This window comes from Choloepus didactylus, chromosome 4, assembly GCF_015220235.1.
Source record: "Choloepus didactylus isolate mChoDid1 chromosome 4, mChoDid1.pri, whole genome shotgun sequence".
Lineage (NCBI taxonomy): Eukaryota > Metazoa > Chordata > Mammalia > Pilosa > Megalonychidae > Choloepus > Choloepus didactylus.
Genome location: NC_051310.1, coordinates 35142708 through 35166296, shown reverse-complemented (window position 1 = coordinate 35166296; position 23589 = coordinate 35142708). Strand labels below are relative to the sequence as shown.

Genomic DNA, 23589 nt, shown 5'->3' with positions numbered 1-23589 from the left:
GACTCCAGACCTCAACTTCCATGGTTCTTTCTTTGAAGAAATTTTTCCTTCAATTTGTTCCTTTCCGTCCCCTCCAGTCCAGACTGGCAGTGGTTCCATTTATACAGATCTTGAAAAAAAATTGCTGGCTTGGCATGAAGCATAAAGGGGTCAAAACTATCAGACAATAGGACTTTCTACAAATCCTTTCTGGATAACTCCATCTCCAATTCTGGTTTGTACTGAAATGGCTGGCTGGTTCCAGGTTTTGTTAAATCCTCACATGGGGCTGTAGCCCAGAGTTTTCTGGAAGCCCAGGGTTTTCCAGACCATCAATTTCTGGTTTCTTTAAACTCAAGAGCTCAGTTCTCAGCTTAAGTCTTTCCTCTCACATTTTACTATAAGCTGAAAGGAGAAGCCAGGCTGCATTTTCCATATTTAGTTTTGAAATCTTTTCAGCTAGGTATCCCAGATCGTTGCTTTCAAACTCTGCCTTCCATTCGATACTAGGACTCAATTTTGCCAAATTCTCTGCCACTTTAAATCAAGGATCACCTTTCTTCCAGTTTGCAATGACACATTCATCATTTCAAAGGCCTCATTGGAGGCATCTTTAGAGTCCATATTTCTACCAACAGTCTCTTCATATCAATCTGGGCTTGATTTGATTGGCTACAAATTTACAGTTCTATGGCCATAAAAGTGCTCAAACTAAGGTGTCAACAAGAGGATACCTTTACTGAAGAAAGGCAGATGGCGTCCGGAAAACCTCTGTTAGTTGGGAAGACATGAGACTGGTATCTGCTGATCTTTTGATCCTGGGTTCTGGTTTCAAAATGGCTTTCTCCAAAATGTCTGTGGGCTTGTCTCTCTTGGCTTCTCCAGAGCAAACTCTGGGCTAGCATCTCCAAACATCTCTAAGCATCTCTAAGTGTCAGCATTAGCATCAGCTCTTAGCTTCTCTCCAAAATGTCCCTCTCAGCTGCTCTGAGCTCCTTCTGTCTGTGAGCTCTCTTATAGGACTCCAGTGATTTAATTAAATTGAATATAATTTATATTATATACAATTATAATATCATATAATTAATTGAATGGGCAGGGACCACATCTCCATGGAGATAATTTAATCAAACGTTTCCACCCTAATCAATGGACCAATAAATCTGCCCCCACAAGACTGCATTAAAGAACACGGCTTTTTCTGGAGGCATAATATATCCAAACCAGCACATATGTGAATGTGGTTAAAACGTGAAATTTTTCCTAGAATAAAAATTAAAAGGACTTTACAACGCAGTGAACCCTATTGGAAATGATGGACTATAGTTAATAGCACAATTATTAAAATGTTCTTTCATGAATTATAAGAAATGTACCACACTAATGCAAGGTGGTAATAATAGGGTGGTATATGGGGAAAAAAGATCCTAATGTAAACTATGGACTATAGTTAATAGTAAGATTATAATATTCTTTCATCAATTGTAACAAAGTTACCACACTAATGCAAAATGTTATGGGGGTGGGTAATATTGGAATGCTGTATTTTTTTTACATCATTTTTCTGAAACATACAACTTCTCTAATTAAAAAAAAAAAAAAAAAAGCCCAAACAAAAAAGACAAAAAGTGGTAGAGCCAGGGTTTGAACCCAAGCAGGCTGACTCCAGAGCCCTGCAGAGTTAACTACAACCAGGCACAACCAGGTGCCCTTAGGGTTCCTTGGCCCAGGCCTCAGTTTCCCCATCAGTAAAATGAAGGGGTTGACTGGACGAGTGCCTGGAGTGAGAGCAGCAGAGCGAGGTGGACCTTCCGACCACAAGGGGTCTCTCCTCCAATGGCCACAAGACATTGCCCAGCTTGGTCCCTGGCCTCAGACCAAACTTGTGCAATGCTTAAAAGAGAAAAAAAAACTCTGGGGACATTTAGGAGGGAGGACAGAGTTTCCCACAAGTACTGACACCCCTCATAATTCCCCACCGTCCCTTGCCAAGTGGGATTCCCCACCCCCTGTCCAGAGCAAGGCCTTTACGCCCATGGAAAAACAAACAAACAAACAAACAAAAAAAACAAAACAGCAGTGACGATAGGAGAAGCCAGGCATAAAACTTGATCATAGATTGATAACAACTGCGTTTTTAAAAAATTACTAAAATCTACTTATCTACCTACAAAGAAGTAAGCCAAAACATTGACAGTGATTATCTCTGAGTTGGGGTGGGGGGGAGTTCTGCTTTAAACTCCTTTTCTTTCACTATATCTCAAAAGAGTGCACGGGGGCTGTTCCGGTTTACTAATGCTGCAGTTATGCAAAATACCAGAAATGGTTTTCAGTTTCATTATCTGTGAAACAATTATTAAAATGCAGTGCTGTCCAACAGAACTTTCTGCAAAGGCAGAAATGTTCTGTATCTGCATTGTCCAAAATGAAAGCCACGTGTGACTCTCGAGCACTTAAGATGTGGCTCATGCGAACAAGCATACTTACTTTAATTTTAAATAGCCTCATTTGGCTAGTAGCTATTGTACTGGACAGCACAGTATAATGCGTTTTTTTTTGGAGGGATGGTGAGGATTGTTACAATGTCAGGTGAGTGTTACTATTGGGAAGATGGAAGGCAGTTCTCCATGCCCCCGCTCATCTTTTGAAAAGGGAAATCCTTTTAAAAAGAAACTCAACTGAGTATTGGGGCACAGAGAAAAAGCTTTGGTGAAACACATTAAACTCTTTCTTTAAAGAAGCCCAAAGTATCAAAATGCCAGGAGGACTCTCTCATAGGGCAAACAAGTTCAGGCTTAACCAGGATCTCAAACCCAAGGGCCCGCAGGGGCCGGACATGTGAGCAAAGAGGGCTAGGCAGGGCCAGTAGCAAACCACAGGGCTCTGCTATCTCCTCCATGCTACCACATGGGAAGGTGAGCCGGGCATTGCCAGATCTCATGATTTTTTTTCTGGGCTTTTATATAAATTCTGCCAATTTTTAAATGTTGGTAACTAATAGAAAAAAAAAAAAAAAATCAACAATTCTGTACTGAGCCAAATAAAATAAGTTTGTGGATCAATTTCAGCCTGGGGGGTGGAGTGTCAGTTACAACCTCTGATTTAAACCTCCCTCTGATGTGATTTGGATGGTATTCTTTTTTTTCCACCCCCCATCCCCAACAAAGCTCAGCAAATACCCGGTTACACCTCCCGGGGCTGCACAGTCCTGAGAGCGGACCCTTGGGTGTGCTGGTCAGTGCCGGCTGAGACCCTGACCCAGCCCCCACGCTGTTCCCTGCCCTCTCTCCCACCCTTGCCAGCATCTCTTCAGCCCCAAGACCCCTTCCCAGCCCAGCGAGCCCTCACGGCTGGACACCTCTGGAGGCAGCTCAGGGCTCTTTTTAAGCAAGTCTCCCTGGGCCTTGGGGCTGCTGCTGGCCGCCACTGCCCCTCCTGCCTGGATCTGCCTGAGCAAAGCTGTGGAAGGATTTGGGGGGAGAGTGGGGGCTGGACAGTCATCCGGGCCTGGCTCAGGAACTTGCGTCCAGTGGCCTGAACCCCTTTCCTAATTTGGGGAAAGTGGTATTCCTGGCTTAGGAATGACACAGAGAAAGAAAGTAGGGCTTTAGGAAGGAGGTTTCAGTGCTCCAGAAAGGGTGAAAAAGAAAAAAAGGGGAATCTCAAAATATGGTTGGGCTTGGCCTTAATTTGTGCTTCCCATACACACAGGCCTCAGAACGCTGGATTCCCGCTCACCAAATGTGTGTCCCGGGGTTAAACAAATTTGAGGAATTGTGTCATGTACCTCCCTCTTGGAGACTGAGTGTACATTTGTATCCTAAAAGCCCCAAGAACTCCTAGAATTAAAAAACAAAGTAACAACTCTAACTCACTCTTTCCCAAACTTATTTGACCTGGAACCCCTCTCTCCATAGCAACCTGTGGTTCAGGGATCCCTCTCTGGGGAATGCAGGTATTGGACAAGTGCGGGCTGCAGCCAAGCCACGCAGACCAGTGCAGCGGGAGAGGAGACCAGGGCTACAGACTAAAGCTTGCACTGAAGGTCTGGGACCTGTTCCAGGACCCTGCGAGAAGCATCTAGAGCAGGCCTGGGGGGAGAAGCGGCCCCCCACCCACCTCCCCACTAACTCATGTCACCAGCATTTAGAGCCACCAAACATTTATTAAATGTCTTGGTACATACCTTTTCCCCAAATTATTTCATTTCAGTTCCCTCTCTTTACAGGTAAGGAACCAAAGCTTGAGAGATGCAGGAACTTGCCCACAGCCACCCTGTGCTCTGCCCTCCAGTCCACACCATCTTCCCGGGTGTGGGGAGGCACAAGCGGTTCTCCTTTCCTCTGTGGGTTCCCAGACCCATCAAAGTCACAGGGCCAGAATTTAAAATTACAGCTGCCTGGGCTCAGCCCTAGAAATTCTGACTCAACAGGTCTTGGGTGGGGCCCGGGCATCTGTATTTTTAGGAAGCTCCCCAGGCGATTCTGAAAAGCAGCCAGGAAGGAGCCGCTTTAGCCACTACTCAAGTACCCCCGGGTTGGGGGCACGGGGGATCTAGTCCCATTTGAACCAACTGTTTTGTCATTCTGATTTCCCCAATATTAATAATGAGTGTCCCAAGTAAGGGCTGGGGTGTCATCTCCTATCTTCCTGTCTGCTCCAAACTGAGGGAAAGGGTCCAAGATGGGCTCATGATGGATGGGGGTGGGGACGCCAGCAGACAAAGGGCAAAGTTGCCAAGGCCCGGAACAATGGGCAGGGCATTTGGGCCTTCTGCAGGTCAGGTTTATGACGATGACAATGTTCCAGCCACAGCAAGTTCTCAGCTGGGCTGGGGAGGAGGGGTGGGGCAGGGTGGAGAGAAACTCTTGGCTGCAGCCCCGGGGTGCAGAGTGAGTGTGGGGTGAGGGCCTGTAGGAAGCGGGAATTGGGAGTGAACGCTGGCAGGGTGCCCTGGGCACGGCTTCCCTGTGGTTTCTGTCTTGTATCTCCAAGGGAGCGAGCTTTCTGTGTGTCTGGAGGGCTGTGGCAAGGCAACTGTCTAACCCAGGGCCTGATCTGTGTGTTTGCTGGGAGGGCGAGGGGTGTCCGGGGGTGGGGTGGGGGTGGGAACCACTGGACACAGCTGCTCTCCTCCCTTGGACCCTCTGACCCCCTTCCAACCTAACCCTCTGGTGGGGGTGGGGGAGCATCACGTTCTGTCCCCACCGCCACCCCCAATGGCACACATGGTCTCCCTCCCTCACCCCAGCATACACTCACCTTCTCGATGACCCCGACCACCCTGCAGCCCCTCAGCTGCTCCAGGGCAGAGCTCAGAGTGCGAATGGGCCGGAGCCTCAGGCTGCTGAAACCCTGAGGAGGGCGAGACAGGCCACACGCAGCCTCAGGACCCAGCGCCCCTCAGCCATGGCCTTCTCACCAAGCCGCGGGAGGGGGCCTCTGCCTGCTCGGAAAGCAACAGGGCCACACTGGGCAGGCCGGGTACAGGCATACCCCCCCATTCACAGGGACAGACGCTGGCAGGACAGAGAGGATGGCCTCAACCATCAGGAGAACCTACACTGGTCCAGGGTGGTCAGGCCTCAGCCCCCACCTAGCCCTCCCAGCTCTCCTCCAAGGCCCAAAGAGCTCTGGGAGCTTCAGAAGACCCCTCTCCAAAGCATTGACCAGGAAGCAGATGCTCCCGGGGTGGGGAAATAACCCGAAACATGCAGGGCTCAGGGAACATCAACAGGGCATGCGGGGGGAAAGCAGCCTACATGACACAACCACACATAGAGGCATATTTGGCATGTCCGTGCACACCTGTCGGCATGAAGAGGTGTGTGTGCATTTTCCATCCCCACTGAGCACCCGCAGAGTAGGAAGAACCATGTGGGGAGAGTATTTGTGCATCTGTGCATACATATATCCGGGCATGTGTGCATGTGTTTAGTCGTGTCTGCTCCCAATACTCACTGCAGGCCATTCACCACAAAAGCAGAACAAAAAGTGTACACCGAGGGTGTACACGCATGCATGTGTATGGAACTGTGTGTGTGGCTGTGTAGACGGGTAAGTGTATGCGTGTCAAACACTCTGCGATGAAGTGAGTCCAGCCTGGAGGATGATTTGGTGAGTATTTGGTAAACGAGTGAACCATGGAGGGTATGCGAGAGAAGGAGGACTGGAAGGAGAGGACAGAGGAGCCACTAGGGTACGCAGCAGTTTGACTCTGGCCCAGGCACCCCCCCCTGCAGCCCAGGATGGGAGGTACGGCATGCAGGGCGTCTCCCCTCAGAGCCCCCCTCCTCTCAGGCCTGGTGGGGGGGTCTCCTCACCGTGCCAGAGCTGGCCCCACTGCCCAGCGTCCTCTGCAGGTGGCAGTTGAAGATCTCCTCTGCCCGCCGCAGGTACTTGGTGATTTTCAGCTTTACAGCCTCACATCGCTCCTTGTTGGGGTCGACTGGGGGTGGAGGGGTGAGGGTCACCAAGGCCTGCCCCTGCCCCCCACCTCACCCTTGGAGGATGAGAGTTCTAACTCCCATAGCCTGCCCGCTGGCATCCACAGCCCAGAGTCTGACCCCAGATCTGTTCTTGGGTCCCTCTGGGGGGGTGGGGACGGGGGGCAGGAGAGAGGAAGGAAGAACGACGGCCAGGAGGTTGGGAATCACAGGACCATTCAGCTGACAGCACTTGGTTGCTGGCACCCACAACCTTGCCGTCCACCATCACACCCTGGGAAGGGACAGGGTGGGGATTTCCACATTCATCTCTCAGACCAGGGGACAGAAGCTCCCAGAGAGCACTGCTTCTCCAATCTCTGATACAGAGTGTGAAAAAGGCCAGGGGTAGAGGAGTCAGGATCAGAGGGCAAAGGAGTTCCAGGCTTTGAGGGGTCTCTTCAGCAGGAGGGTGGGTGGGTAGCAGGGCCCTGCCAGTTCCCACCCTAGCCTGGCCACCAATCCCCTTCAGGCTCTCAAAGCTGCCTCAGTACCAGCTTTTCTCTCAGGGACCCGGAAAGTTTGCTTTGCCCTGAACAGGCAGCCCCTCCTCTCACCTCTCACTTCCAGGTCTATAACCCCGTTACTAGGCCCCTCCTTGGGACCACACTCCTGCCAGAAGAGCCTTCACTTCTGGACAGTGCCTTTGCCTGCTTGGTCTAGCCTCAGTTTCTCTCTTTCCTCCTGTCACTTCCCCCTCATTGCTACTCCCATGGGGGGGGTGTGTGGCTGTAATTGCCCAATCATCAATTAGAATGCAAACCCCCTGGGGGCAGGAGCCCAGCCCAGCTGGAGGGACAGTCAAGTATCTGGTCAAGAGCACAGACTCTGGAGCCAAAATTGTTCAAACCCCAGCTTTGCTGGCTGACACCTGTGGAGCCTTGAGCAAGTGATTTAATTCTCCTATGCCTCAGTTTCCTGACTTGGAAAATGGGACTAAAAATAATTCCTATTTACTTGGAATTACATGCAACAGGCTCAAATGAGCTCATACAGGTAAAGCCCTCAGAACAGGGCCTGGCCCAGGGTGACTGTAGTAAGTGCTAGTGATTATTATTGGCCTTCAGGGGGGCCCTGCAGGCCCTGTTGAGTGTCTGGCTCACCCAGTGTGGATGGACAGACGGCAGGACGAGACCTGTCCCGGCCCCCTCCCACCAGGTCCCCCGTCCCTGTCCACAGCCGCACCATGTACTCCGCGGAGCAGCACGTCCACGCCGTTCTGGTAGTGGTTGAAGGCCGCCTCGTAGTCCTCGCTGACGTCGTGCTCCAGTGCCAGCCGGATCTGCGTAGCAGCGTCCACCAAGTAGTCGTGCTTGGTCGTGTCGGGCGTCTCCGGGGCCACCCGGTTTAGAATCTGCTCCAGGTAGACGTGCGCCTGGGCCCGTGGTCGTGAGCAGGGCTCAGGCTCCAGGCCGGGGCTGGGCGGGCACTCGCAGGCCACCAGGCTCATGGCTGCCCCGCGGCTGGGACCTGGAACAGGCAGGCGCCTTAACGGGGACCCGGCGGGGGCAACGCCCCTACCTGCATCCGGGTTTCCTCCACCGGATGAAAGCGCTGGGCGGATTAGAGCTAATGTGGGTAAGGTCCCTTCACTGGGGTAGATGCTTCCTACCTGTGTACATAAGAGAATAGTAAGGCTTGGGACACTCTGCCTCCACGGCCCCTTCCAGAGAGCAAAGCCGGTGTCCAGTGCACAGTCACATAAGGAGGCCCTGCTGTTGGAGGCTGAGGGAGGGGCCCGGAGCTCAAAGGCCATTCCTTGTTGTTCCCCCCTCCCTGGGTGAGCTCCCCTCCCTGCTCCTCATTTACCCTTTAGGGATCAGCTCAATGGCACCTCCCCACCGACAGAATGGACCGCCCCTGCTTTATTTTGTTCTCCTTTGTCCTGAGGTCATTGTGGTCAGTGCGTGAGGAACCCCCATTCCCACCCCCAGAGCCCGGCAGAATGCTGGGCATGAGCTGGGCCTTAAAGCCTTTTGGCAAATGAAATCACTGAGTGGCAGACCCGGTGCCACCCAGCGAGTCTCCACCAGCAGGATGGAGTTAGATCAGGGAGGGCAGGGCAGGCCCAGCCCCAGGGACCCCCCGCTCTGTGCCCTCGCCTTCCTCTCTGAGGAGGGCGGGAAACCATCTGGCCTCAGAGGTCCTGACAACAGCTCCTCCCTGAGCAGTGTGTGCCCCAGTGGTCAAAGATCAGTGGCTGCGGACAGGAAGCCCCTGCACCTTAGCTCTCTCAGGCTCCCCTGGGAAGGGGCAGGGACAGAACTCCCGACCCCAGGTCAGTTCTGTCTCCAGTGGAGAAAGGGAGAACAGGATGGAAGGTGGGGGAGGGGAAGCCGCATCTCCAGGGCACTGGGAGCTCCACCCCGACGAGGATGCGGAGCGAGAGAGGCCGCGCCCTCCCCACTGGGCCCGGCCAAGGGGGACGTGCAGCTCTGAGGCCTGAGTTCTGGGGTCGCCTTCCCGAGTCAGGGGCCACCTCACCCGGCCTGGCGGAGCCACATGGCCGCGCCTAGACACAGAAGGCGGTGCGTGCAGCCCTGGAGACCCAGGCGTGCCAGGTGCAAGTTCCCGCGGGAGCCCGATCAAGGAGAGCCGGGCTGGGGGTACTGAGGGGAGCGCATCCTCGTCAGGGGGAGACGATGGAGCAGGAGCCTGGCAAACACCGTACCTGCTCGAGGCTGGAGCTCCGTCTGCGCGCCGGAGAGACCTACCCCCGCCGCCACCGCCCCTTCGCCCCGCCGGCGACAGAGGACCAGCGGCTGCTTTCCGCCCTCTATCCAGGTGCAGGGTTCTAGCGGGTGCAACCTCGGCCATTGGCTGCAGATGAGCTCATTCTTCATCCGTTATAATAAACCACCAATCACCATCCTGCTCGGCTCCTGCCGGCCCTCACAGCCACAGCTTCCGCGCTGGGGGGCGGGCGCTGGGGGGCGGAGGGGGACGGAGGGGGACGGTGGGGGATGGAGGGGGGATGGAGGGGGGCAGGGGGATCAGCGGAGGGAGGAGGTAGAGGGGCTCATAGTCGATCAGGGATGGAGGATGGGCCAGCGGAGGAGAGGAGGAGGAAAAGGTGCTTCAAAATTCTAGGCCGGCTAAAGAGCACCGATGCCACTTCCAGGACTTTACTCATTCATTCACGTCATTCATTTATTCAACTACTTAATAATTAGGCATTGACAGTCTACTATGAAAGAGGAGCCAGATGCTGAGATAACAGCAGTGAACTAAGTCTCTGCTCACATCCTCGGGATTTAGTCTAGTGAGGCATACAGAGATTAAAATGGTTGATAATTTGTTTCAATTATGACACCAGTTGCATGTCAGACAGAGGAAGAAGCAGCACAGGGGGTCATGAGACCTACAACAAGAAGAAGGACCTAGTCTCAGGGGTTTGAAAACTTTCCTGTGGAAGTGATAGCTGAACCGAGCTACAAATTCAAGACCACGGACCTCACATGAACCCTTAACACTGACCAGGATCCTGCCAGCCATCCCTAGTTGGCTTGCTCTCCCTTCTCTAGATACATCCTGTTTCATACCTTTCTCCACTCTTGATTCCCACCACCTCCTCCCCCATTCACATGCTCAGCCAGAGACCTGCTTTCTCTTTCGTTTGAAAACATCGAGGCCCAGACTTGTACCCCATGGGCCATCTCCCCCACCGGCCGGCATCCGCACCCACACTCTGTCTCCATAGATGAAGTGTGCCCCACCAAAGGCCAACCTTCCAGCTGGGCATCAAACCCCTCCCTCCTCCTACTCAAGGACACCGCTCCAGCAGTTCTCCCCCCTCTCTCCTACATCATTAATTTTTTGCTCTTGCTGGATCATTCTCATTGGATACAAACATATGCTGTTTCTTCCATCTTAAAAACTAAACAAAACAAACCAAGAAATGCTCTTGGCCTCACTTTTCCCTCCACTTACCTACTTCTCCCTGTCCCCAAGATTTACAGCAAAGCTCCTTGAAAGAGACGTCCACACTTGCCGTCTCCTGTTTCTCTTCTCCCACTCTCTCTAGATCACGCTCTGATGAGGCTTTCTTTCTCAACATCCCTCTGAAACTGCTCTTTAACACGTTACCAACGACCTCCATGTTGCTAACCCCAATGGTCGTTTCTCGGTCCTCACCTTGCTTGACCTATCAGAAGTTACTGACACAGATGAACACAGCCTCGTCCTGGATACACTTTCTCCTCTAGTTTCTGAGACCCCACACTCTCTCAGTTGCCTCTTGCCTCACTGACCATCCCTACTCAGTCTCCTTTGGTGGCTCGTCCCTCTTTACTGACTTCTGAATGTTGGAGAATCCCAGGGCTCAGTCTTTGACATCCTCTTCCTTCCCTCTTGCCTTACTTTTCATGATGAGAGATCATACCTAGTCTCATGATTTTAAATATGATTCTTTTACTCTTAATTGATTGAAGAGGCAACTTGGATTCCAACTCTATCTCCTTATGCTCCCTCACGGGACATCCAAGGCCACCTTATCTTCAGATCCCAGAGGGACCCTGTGTTCTTCTCTTCTTAATCTCAGCAGTTGACTCCCCCTGCCTTATAACTCCAGTTCTTGTCTTTATCTCTCTGTTCTCCAAGGTTCAGTCTTTGGGCCCTGGTTCTTCTCTCACCATATGTTAAAGAAAGGCATTTTTTCCTCTTTAATCATTTTGTAAAGAGATTAAAAAATAAATTCTTATAATCAATTATTTCATGCAATTCAAAACTACTTTAAAGTGGAAACTAAGACATGTCTTCTGACCCACTCCCTGGAAGGAACCCCCCTGTGCCAGTTTTGATGTATTATGTACCCCAAAACATCATTATCTTTGATGCAATCTTGTGTGGGCCAACAAATTAGTGTTGATTAGATTTTGGAATCCTTGGGTGTTTCCATGGAGATGTGATTTAATCAACTGTGGACAAGACCTTTGGTTGGATAATTTCCATGGAGGTGTTGCCCCACCCATTCAGGGTGGGTCTGAATTAAATTACTGGAGCACTATATAAGCTCAGACAGAAGAAGCAAACTGGCTACAGCCAAGAGGGACACTTTGAGGAACACACCGGAACTGAGAGAGGAGCAACTTCAGCTTACAGAGACATTTTGGAGACGGCCTTTGAAAGCAGACTTTGCTCCAGAGAAGCTGAGAGAGGACAAACGCCCCAAGAGCAACCAAGAGTGACATTTTTGAGGAGCTGAAGCCTAGAGAGGGATGTCCTGGGAGAAAGACATTTTGATACCAGAACTTGGAGCAGATGCTGGCCACTTTCCTTCCCAGCTAACAGAGGTTTTCCAGACACCATTGGCCATTCTCCAGTGAAGGTACCCAATTGTTGATATGTTACCTTGGACACTTTATGGCCTTAAGACAGTAACTATGTAACCAAATAAACCCCCTTTTATAAAAGCCAAAAAAAAAAAAAAAAAAAAATATGATTCTTCTGTACAGAGATAAATTCTGTATTTATATCTCTTAGCCCTTATCTTTCTCCCAGACTTAAGTATTTAAATGCCTACTTGACAGTTTAATAAGACATCTCAAACTCAACAAGGGTAAAACTGAACTCTTAAAAGACCATCCACAGGATGAGAGAAAATATTTGCAAATCATATATCTGATAAGGGTCTAGTCTCCAGAATATATAAAGAATGCTGACAATTCAACAACAACAAAAATAACCTATTATTAAAAAATGAGCAATGTATTTGAATTGCTATTTCTCCAAGGAAGATATGCAATGGCCAGTAAGCACACAAAAAGATGCTCAATATCATTAGCCATTAGGAAAATACAAATCAAAACCACAGTGAGATACCACTTCATACCCAGTAAGATGACTATAAAAAAAAGATTGGGTCTGGAGAAACTGGAACCCTTGTACATTGCTGGTGGGAATATAAAACAGTTCCTCAAAATATGCAGTTATCATATGACCTAGAGATTCCACTCCTAGGTATGTAACCCAGAGAACTGAACACATGTGTTCACATGAAACTTGTAGAGAAATGTTCATAGTGCCATTCATAATAGCCAAAAGGTGGAAAGAACCCAAATTTCTATCAACTGATGAATGGATAAACACATCGTGGTTGTATTAGCTAGTGTTCTCTAGTGAAACAGAACCAACAAGAGATATCTGTAAATATAAGATTTTATAAAAGGGTGTCTCACACAACTGTGGGGATGCATGAGTCAAATTCCATAGGGCAGGCAGCAAACTGGCAACTCCAACGAAAGTGTGTGATGAACTCCTCAGGAGATGCTGGCTAGCCGAAGAAGTGGAGGTCCTCTCTCTCCCTTAAAAGTCTTCAACTGATTGGATTAAATACAGCTGACTGAATTCTCTCATTGCAGAAGACATGCCCTTTGTTGATATAATCAGTTACAGGTGCAGTCGATTGACTGATGATTTAATAACCCAGCCTTCTAGTTTATTAACCAGCCACAAATGTCCTTGCAGTAATGGTTGGTCCAGTGCTTGCTTGACCAGACACCTGGACACCATCACCTGGCCAAGTTGACACATAAACCTAACCATCACAGTGGTATATCCACTCAATGGTCATAAAAAGTAATGAACAAGTGATAAATGCTTCAAAATGAATGATCTTGAAAGCATTATGCTAAGTGAAAGAAGCCAGACTCAAAAGGTCACATATTGCACAATTCCATTTACATGAAATGTCCAGAATAGTCAAATCTATAGAAACAGAAAGTAGATGTCGGGAACTGCGGGGAGAGGGAAATGGGAAGTGACTACTAATGGTTGTGGGACTCCTTTTTGGGATAATAAAAATGTTTTGGAATTAGATAGTGGTGATGGTTGCACAACCTATAAATATGATAAAAACTATTGAATTGTACATTTTAAAAGATGAATTTTATGGTATGTGAATTACATTTCAACAGAAGATTTTATCATAATGAAAAAGAAAAACTAAACTCCTGTTCATCCCTCTAAAAACTTCTCCTCCTGAATCTTCTTCCAACTCTATCTTTCCTGTTGCTGAAGTAAAAAATTTTGGACTCATCCTTGACTCCTCTCATTTTCTTATATCCCTTATCCAATCCACTAGAATTTCTTAGTGGTTCTTCCTTCAAAATATATCCACAATCCAAGCACTTCTTATCACTCACTGTTACAACTCTTGTAGGAATATCTTCATCTTGTGCCTGCCTTACCACAGGAGATTCTTCCTGTCTCCCTGTTTCTATCCTTGCCACTCTAAGGGCGATTCTCAACACTGCATTGGGGGATCCTTTTAAAGCCCAAGTCAGATCCTGCGGCGTCGTAAGCTTCCCCTGCTTAAAACCCTGCAATGTCTCCCATCTCACTCCAATGAAAAGGATCACCCCTTCCATTCTTTCTCTGGCTCCTCTCTGACCAACTTCTCTTACTTGACTGCAGCCCCTGGGGCTTCCTCACTGCTCCTAGAACACACCAGACAGCTCCCTCCCAGGGCCTTTGTGACTGAAATAGTCTACATCTGGCTATCCATCTGGTAATCAGGGCTCTGCTTTCAGTCATTTCCCTAATGTCACTTTCTAGTGAGACCTACTCTGATTGGCTCCCTCCAGCAACACCTCCATCCTCACTCACCCCACTCTGCTTCTTTCCCATCAGTCTTAACACCTCCTAGCATACAATATAGTTTATTTATTTATTTCGATATGTTTATTTTCCTCTCTCCCCACAGTGTAAGATCCATATGGGCAAGGATGCTAGTCTGTTTTGTTCACTGCAATATGCAAAGTGCCTAGCATAGCACCTGGCACATATATTTTTGCTTAGTGAATGAATGAATGAATGAATGAATTCTGAAGAATGAGAAGGAAGGAATTAACAAAGCAAAGAGATCAGAGAGAGCAATGGAGGAGAATGTTTTGGGGTAGAGAGATGACATGGATAGCTGCATGACATGGATAACTTACAACTAAGGTAATAAGAAATTGAGGGAAAAAAAAGGATTAAAGATTGTAAAGGAAGAGACCAAACTGCCATTATTTGGGATGATGTGATTACCCATGTGGGAAAAACCAAAAGAAACAATTGGTGAGTGTATTAGTTAGGGCTCTCTAGGGAAACAGAATCAACAAGAGATATCTAAATAAAAGATTTTATAAAAGTGTCTCACCCAACTGTGGGGATGCACGACTCCAAATTCCATAGGGCAGGCAGCAAACTGGCAACTCCAGTGAAGTGTTTGATGAACTCCTCAGGCAACAAACTGGCAATTCCGATGAACTCCTCAGGAAACACTTCACTGGCTAGCTGAAGAAGAAGTGAAGTCCTCTGTCTCACTTAAAAGTCTTCAACGGATTGGATTAAATCCAGCTGATTGAATTCTTTTCATTGTGGAAGACACGCCCTTCGTTGAGGTAATCAGTCACAGCTGCAGCCAATTGACTGATGATTTAATAAACCAGCCTTCTGGTTTAGTAACCAGCCACAAATGTCCTTGGAATAGCTAGGCCAGTGCTTGAGAGATTAGACACCTGGGCACCATCACCTGGCTGAGTTGACTCATGAACCTAACTGTGCCCATTTGAATATATTGTATCCCCCAAACGCCATTATCTTTGATGTAATCTTGTGTGGGCAGACGTTATCAGTGTTGATTAGATTGTAATTCTTTGAGTGTTTCTTTGGAATGCACCCCATCCAGCTGTGGGTGATGACTCTGATTGGATAATTTCCATGGAGGTGTTGCTCTGCCCATTCGGGGTGGGTCTAAGTTGATCAGTGGAGCCATATAAATGAGCTGACATAACAGAAGGAACTCAGTGCAGCTGTGAGTGATGTTTTGAAGAGAAGCTACAGCCAAGAGGGACACTTTGAAGAAAGCACAGGAGCTGCAGATGAGAGACAGTTTGAAGACGGCTGTTGAAAGCAGACTCTTGCTCCAGAGAAGCCAAGAGAGGAACATTGAGAGAGGACAGAGATCCTAAGTGCAACTAAGAGTGACATTTTTGAGGAACTGCAGCCTAGAGAGGAACGTCCTGGGAGAAAGCCATTTTGAAACTAGAACATCACAGTGAGCTAGCCAAGTGGCTAGACACAAGGTCAATATTTACAAACCAACAGCTTTCCAACATATCAGCAATAACAATTTGAAATGTAATGATTTTTAAATCCCATCTACCCCAGAAACACAAACTATGAAATATTTGGGAATAAACTAATTAGGAATAATATATAAGACCTTCATAGGGAAAACAATAAAATTGTATTAAAGGACATAAAAAGACCCAACTAAATGGAGAGGTGTGTCATGTTCAAGAAATGGGAGTGTTCAAGAATGTGTCATGTCCAAAGATGTCAATTCTCCCCAAATTAATTTAAAACTTCAATGCAATCCCAATCAAAAAACCAAAAGGACTCGTCACAGTACCTGACAGGATACCTGTAAAAGTCATATATCCATTCATTCATTCAGCAAAAACTTACAGAAGACCTCTTATGGGTCTGGCCTTTCACTGGGCACTGGGGATACAGTGGTGAACAAAACAAAATTCCTTCTGTCAAGCTTTCATTCTAATGGAGAAAACGGAAAATAAATACTTAGACACATAGATGCACAATATCTCATGGATATATATACACACACATATATATATAAACAATAGCACCTTGAGAAAGAACAAGTGGTGAGGGTGAGAGCCTTCCCTGTCATATCTAGAGTCCTGTTATAAAGCTAGAGTATCTAAAACAGATGGCGCTGGTTGCAGGAAAGGGCAAATAGATAATAGGAACAGAACAGAGTCCAAAAAAAAACCAAAGCCATGTACTTAGAAGGGTCCAACATAAGATAAAGGAGGCATTTTAAATTAGTGGTGCAAGGATGGACTCTTCATGAGAGGTGCTGGGACAATTACTCATACCGTATACAAAAATAAATCCAAGTTTAAAATCATAAATTAAAGAAGAAGAAAAGAAACTCCAATTTTTAGAAGAAAATGTCAAAGAATAACACTATCTTCAGGTAGAAAGTGCACTTTAAACATCCTTCTGGAGGGTGGGAATATAAATTGGAGGGTAATTATGATCTATCAATTCCACTTCTAGGTGTTTAGTCTAGAAAAACACTTGCCTAGATTTATAAGGAAATATATAGTTATTCATTGCAGCATTGCTTGAAATATAAAAAAATTGGAAAAATTCCAAATGCTATAAATATGGAAATGACTTGAGATATGGTATATCTGTATGTTGAATTATTATTATTATACAGCATTTTAAAAGAATGAACCAGAATTAAATCTGTATGGATCAACATGCACAGATCTGAAAAGCATATTGTTGAGTAAAACAGCCAATTCCCAAATGCTACCTATAATATGATGTCATTTATAGTTTTAAAAATGCACACACAAAACAATGCTATATATGCTCTGTGAGTATAGATTTCGTAGTAATATCGCCATCTATTCAGCATTTACTCTGAGCATGACACTACCCTTCGCATTTTAATATGGAACATCTTATTTACTTCTTAAAACTACACTATTAGTTACTGTTCCAGTTTGCTAATGCTGCCATTATGCAAAATACCAGAAATGGATTGGCTTATATAAAGGGGGGTTATTTGGTAACAAATTTACAATCTGAAGGCCATGAAAATGTCCAAATTAAGGCATCAACATGAGTATACCTTCACTGAAGGAAGGCCAATGGCATCCAGAAAACCTCTATTAGCTGGGAAGGCATGTGGCTGGCATCTGCTGATCCTGGGTTGTGTTCCACTCCTCTCTCAGCTCCTGTGCATTCTTCAAAATGTTGTTCTTGGGGTGTTTTGTCCTCTCTTAGCTTCTCTGGAGCAAACACTGGGCTAGCATCTCCAAAGTGTCAGCAGAAGTCTGCTTTCAGTGGCCATCTCCAAAATGTTTCTGTCAGCTGGTCTCCAGAATGTCTCTCTAAGTTGCTCTTAGTTCCTTCTGTCTGTGCACTCTTTTATAGGACTCCAGTGATTCAATCAAGACCCAACCTAAATGGGTGAGACAACACCTCCACAGAAACAATCCAATCAAAGGTCTTGCCCACAATTGATTGAGTCACATCTCCATGGAAACACTCAATCAACAGGTTCCAACCTAATGAACACTGATACATCTGCCTCCACAAGATTACATTAAAGAATATGGCTTTTTCTGGGGGGGAAATAATACATACAAATCAGCACAGTTACTGTTATTAACTTTACAGATGATAAAACAGAGACTCAGAGAAGATAAGTAATTTATTTAAGTTTATACTTCCAGGAAGTGAAAGTACTAGGAATCAAACCCTAGCAGTTTGGCTCCAGAACCCAAGCTCTTGGACCAGCATGCTGACCACATTAAGCTCCTAACAGTGGATTTCTCCAGGGAGTAGAGGAAGGGACCTAGCCAGTGGGGAGGAGACAGGCAGTGATCAAATAGAAGTTTACAAGGCCTACATGTTCTACATTTTTAAAGAATAAGGTATCTCAATATGTTACTTGGATGTTAAAATTAAAGTTTTAAAATCATAAAAGAACTGCTGAAATCATATAATTATTTTTTTTTTTTTTGTAATATAGCGATTCATGCTACAAAGAAGTAGACAGTGCTTCATAAGCCTCTTGTAGTGGACCAGACCCAATCTGGTGGGGAGGGTGTCTGGAAGGCTTTCCTGAAGAAGTGTCCTTGGGCTGAGTTAAGGATGGTGCGTGTGTGTACGTGTTAGTTAACGAGGTTGAGGGGTCGGATGAGGGGAGGGAGGAAGGGATTTCCCAGCAGAGGAAACAACAGGAGCAAATGTTCTGAGGCAGCACAACAAATTCTAGGAACTGAGAAAAGACAAGTGTACTGGAGCTTCCAGTAAGAGGAGGTATGGCATGAAGTGAGGCTGGAGATGTAGGCAGGAGTCACACCTCATGGGGTTTTCTACGCCGAGCGAAGGACGGTGACTTTTATTCTAAGAGTAAAGAATGCTGCTGAGTAAGATGAATGCTGATCGGTGCCGTGGAAGACACTGGAGTGCCTTTAGCAAGGGCAGGTTATGGTAGTGGGTGGAAATGCCAAGAAAGAGTCCAAAAGTGTAGACAACTCTTTCAAAAGGTGTGGATCTGCAGCAGGCCAGGATAGGGAGACACCTGGAGGGAGAATGTGCAGTCGAGGGATGGGTTTGATTTTTGCTGTTGTTTTTATGATGGGAGAGACTTCTGCACACAAAGACATATCCACAAGGATTTTCATCACAGCATTGATGAAAAAAAAACCTAAATATCAAAGAATACATCAATTAATCATATTATGGGATATTCAAATGATGCAATGCAATCCAGTACTTAAAAATCATATTGTAGAAGAATATCTAATGCCGTGGGAAAATGTCTACAATATATTACGTTTAAAAAGCAAGATACAAAGTAATAAGTATATTATGTCTCATTTGGTATCCAAAATCAAGAATGTGTGACAGAGTGTCTTCTTCCCCTCTTCTTTCTTCCCTATCTTCATCTTCAGTGGGGTTGAGGGTGGGCTTTTGACAAAATACAACACAATAAAAATTATGCCTAGGAAAGTGATCCACTTTATCAAAAAGAGAAGTGTATTTGTGTTGTGCCCCTTCCGTGCAGGGACACATGAGGCTCCCCCTCGGTTACTCTCCCATCAGAGAGGGACACCAAGCAGAAGGGGCTTTTGGTCCCAGCCTCGGCCAACTTTGTACCAAAGCTGAAAAAAAAAATCCACATTGCACTTTGGAAGAATTTGTGATAGATTATGAAATAGATTTGGGGGGGGGGTGGTGTCAAAGAAGACTGAACCACTCAATATCTAAAATAAAAGGCTGAATACATTGCAAGGCACAATCTCTCTGAGCAAAACAGAGCTGATCCCACATCAGGCATTGGGGAGCAAGGAGGGCAGGGATGGGGGAACTGCAGAGGGTTTAGATACAGTTGATCCGTGATTGTAGAAGTATGGTCATTGAGGTGAGGCTGCTGCCGACTGTCTTCAGCACCACGTGGCTGTTACTGATTGAGTAACTTTCAGAAGAATGGTCACTGAAGCAAGTGGCCCGTGGTGCATCACACTGATCTAAAACTGGGTCTAAGGGTCACTTGTCATAGCCCCAGATCACACAGAGAAATCTAAGCATATAAGATGAAGGTCTCAGCCAAGCAGCCTATGTGTGGCCTTTTCTGCTAGAGCTAATCTCCACCAGCCAGGCTAGCTTCTAAAGAAGGAACCGGATCCTGGAGTCCCTGGATTTGAACTTGGGACTTGGCAAGAAGAGAGTCCCAGCCCCTCCTCAGCCTCCCCCACCTCTGGTGAGAAGTTGTATTTTCCACTTGGTCCTAGAGGACAGCTCCGGGCTGTGTCCTCCAGGACCCCACAGGCCTGGCCGTGAAGCACCCCTGGGATCACAAGGCCTCAGTTCAGATCCAGCTTCTGCCTCTCCCCCCCAGCAGCTGCACCCAGCTGTCAGTCCCATGGCCCTCGCAGGACGCTGGGGCTGAAATTCCTTGGGCAGATTTCTCACCCTCTCTGTCAAGTGAGAAGGCTTCACAGGCTGCAGGAGAGGACTAGGGCAGAGAGAGCTTTGAAAGGGATAAAGAGCTAACGGAGGGAAGGATATCACCATAACAGTCTGAACCTCAGACCCGCCGGGGGCATCGGGCGGTCACATGTCTGTAAACAACCAGCTCCGTCTGGGCTGTGTGAGCGCAGAGCATCCTGTTACCGCGCCGCCCGCCTGGTAACTCATGGGTGGCCTGGGCCTAGTGCTGGGTGGGTGAGGGGAGGGCGCTTAGAGGACAGAGAAGAAGAAGGGGCAACTTGGCACATGGGGTGGGCCGCGTCTCGGACTCCGAGCCCGACTGAGGATAGGGGCTGGGAGCCCCCTTGCCGAGGGGCTGATTCTCCAGAGGGGCTCAATGAGAGGTCACCCAGATAACACCCTCTCAGTGAGAGGAGCAGGCCATGGAAGGAAGCCGACAACCTCCCCCCACAGGCTGGCCTGCCTGGTGGTTTCCATGGTAACAAAGTCAGCTCAGGAACACGCCATCTTTTGGCCTGGAGCCCCCTGATCCCCGAGGTGGGCAGGGTCCCGGCCCTCCTCTGCCTCAGTCACCGCCAGTGTCAGGGGGAGTGGGGGCACTCCAGGCTTCCCTCAGGAAACGGAAGAGTCAGCTTTCTCTAGGGAAACAGCTGCTGGGCTCTGGTGCCGACAGCCAGCCATCTCTCCACACCAAGGCTCCATCCCGTCACCGCCCTGCCTGGAGTCTGGATTTCCCACCAGCGTCTGTGGAGGGGCCTGTTCTGTAGAACCACCCCGACCCACCTCACAGAGAGCCTGGCCGGCTTTTAGGGCTTGGAGTAGACCCCGTTCCCTTTCCCTCTCCCTGTCTTCTCTCCTCTGCTCTTCACCCTGAGGGGATGAGGAGACTGGGCTCTGGAGTTAGATCTGGATTCAATTCCACTTCCCTCATTCATAAGTAAATTAGAAACTGTGGCTCCCTTAACTGACATGGCTTTGAACAAATCTGGGCCTCAGTGTCATCGTTTGTAAAATGAAGAGGATGAAATAGATGGTTTGGAAATTTTCTTTCAGTCCTGAATTCCATAATCGTGTCACTCTCCTTTTACAAAGGTCAGTCCTCTCTCTCCTTCACAGAGCATCCCTAGCACAGCACCCAGGGCCCAGCCCACCTTCAAGCCTGGTCCATCACACTTGCGCTTCACACACCCTAAGCATCAGCCAAGCAGAGCCATCTGAAAATCCCTGTACAGCTATGGGTGTCCCCACCTCTGGGTCTTTGTTAATGAGTTGCCTCCTCATGGAAGGTCTTCCCAGCCATGTCCTGTGACCAAATCTTACCTGTTGCTCAAGTCACAGCTCAAATGCCACCAGCTGAGCACAGATGTCTCTGCTTTTCTCCAGGTGTAGGTCATTTCTCCTTTCTCGGATTTCTCTAAGAGCACTGCATCTACCTCCTTCTTGCCTTCTTTTACCTGTGTGTATTTGATTCCTTGATTAAATGTGAACTTCTTAAGGTCAGAGACCATGTCTTATTCATCTCTGTGTAGCCCCAATTAATCCAGACTCTGCCTAATGTCCCCTGAGTGAGCCTCTCTCAACAAACATTAGGGCTTTCACCATGCGGGAAGTGTAGCAGCATTTCTCAAAAGCCTTGTCTTCCCTTCCCAGATTGTTTTGTATCATCAGAGACTCTGCAACCAAATCCCTTCTCTAGCTCCAGCCCTGAGGCCTTTTGCTTCTTTCCCTCTCCCTGCTTGCCTTCTCTTTCTTAGTCCTTTAGTTAGATCAATTTAGCCTCTCCAGTTAAGACCTCTCTCCTGAATCTCTGTTTTTTGCGGAATAGAATTTTCTTTAGCAAGTGTGGAAAGTGGGAAGACAGCGCATTCTAATATATTTTTCCCCATCGCACATGTCTCCTACAAAGTGCCTGGTTTTAGCTAACCCCAAAAATGCTCATAAATGAATGAACGATCAGGGTAACCAGCCCATATGCATCACTGAGACCAAGCAATCTACTTCTCTCTATCCCCAGCACTGTTCCTAGATCAAGCCACCCCAAATTGCTTGCCTGAATTTGCCACAGTCTCCTAAGTGATACGTATTTATACCATCATACTTTTGCGCCTCTAGAGGCCATTCACCCTGCAGGCAGAATGATCTTTCAATTATGTGCAAAAGGTTGTTTCACTCTCCTGCTTGAAACCCTCCAATGGTTTTCTTTCATATTATAACAAAAGCCAAACTCCTTTCCTGAGTTGCAAAGCTCTTCATGGCCTGCCCTCCCCAACCCCACCTCTAACATCACACCTCATATCCTTTCTTCGCTTGCCCATCATGCTCCAGCCGCACTGGGATTCCTTCTGGGCCTTGCATCAGCTGTGTCCTCTGTTTGGAGGGCTCTTACCTCTGCTCTCACCCCTATGACTGACTCCCTGTCCTCCAAACTTCACCATCAATGTCACCTCCACAGAGAGGCCTTCCATGATCTCCTAGTTTAGAGTACCTTCCCCCAAATACTATCTCATCCCCTTGCCTTATTTTCTGTTCTGTTTGCCTATTGCTGAGTAACAAACTGCCCCCAAACAGCTGATTATTATACCTGTATAATTCTGTGGGTTATGAAATCAAGCCAGGCACAGTGGATGAGGTGACTTTAATGCTAAAACAGCTAGGGGCTGGCTGAGCATCTCTCTCTCCCTTTCCACCTCTCTCTAGGGCTGGCTTGGGCTTCCTTCCAGCATGGCTGCCTCAGGGTCGTTGCCTTCTTACATGGCAGCTCAGGGTTCCCAGAGACCAAGGTAGAAGCTGCCAATTCTCTTGAAGGCTAGGCTTGGAGCCATCATAGGGTACCTTCTGCTATACAATATTGATCAAAGCAGATTTGGCTCAAAGGGAGAGAAAATAGACCTCACCTTCTGAGGGGAGGAGAATCAAAGAATTCAAAGCCATCTTCATATATCAAAACCACTGTTGGACATGTCCTTATTAATTTATTTGTTATTATGTAACATATGTAACTGGCTTATTGAACAATCAGTGGGACACAGATAGGAACTGGTACTTCTCTCCATCATTGCTTTTAGATGAACTATGCTGATTCTCCTTTCTGGTCGCTTCACTGCAGCTTGGGCAGATTTCCTCATGCTCCTGTCACTTTCATTTATTGAAGGTCTAGTCTCATCTATGTTGGTCCACCCAGTTTAGGATTAACCCCTTTCCCTCCCCATCGCATGGCCTGGATTTGGGCCAAGGTTGTGGGCAGGGGCATGTTCTGCCTTTGTACCCCTCCTCCCTTCCCTCTCCCCAGTCCCTTCCTCTTCTTTTACATGGGGTGGGGAAGGAGAGATTGGGTGAAAGTCCCTCTCTGCTGTGACCACATCTGCTTTGTGGTGAAAGCACCTTGCGTGATGGACATGATGGAGATCCAGAAGCCAACTCTCCTGTGGGCACCCTGCAGGACCAACTGCAGCACCATTCTCTGATGTGAGAGATCCTCTCCTGCTCTGTATCTGACACCCCAACTCAGCTTCTTACCCAACCCTACACCCCACAACCCATGGGATCTCCTGCAGGCCTCCCTCTTGGGAGAGCATGGGCCTCACAGCTTGCGGCC

At 47.7% G+C, this 23589-nt stretch overlaps 1 protein-coding gene across 8 annotated transcripts in view; it reads right to left on the bottom strand.

The window, feature by feature from the left end:
- The window catches only part of RPS6KL1 (ribosomal protein S6 kinase like 1), a 31950-nt gene extending 22710 nt beyond the window's left edge, over window positions 1-9240 (bottom strand). For 7 of the 8 annotated variants that reach the window (XM_037832282.1, XM_037832280.1, XM_037832285.1 and 4 more), the window contains exons 1-3: window positions 7650-8297; window positions 6303-6427; window positions 5242-5334 (exon numbers count right to left, since the gene is read on the bottom strand). In XM_037832282.1, the coding sequence (XP_037688210.1) occupies window positions 5242-5334; window positions 6303-6427; window positions 7650-8220 (789 nt within the window). In that variant the 5' untranslated portion in view covers window positions 8221-8297. Of the gene's footprint in view, window positions 1-5241; window positions 5335-6302; window positions 6428-7649; window positions 8298-9135 lie in introns of those variants that run through there. The other variant, XM_037832288.1, reaches the window with a different exon arrangement.
- Window positions 9241-23589: the final 14349 nt, after the last annotated feature.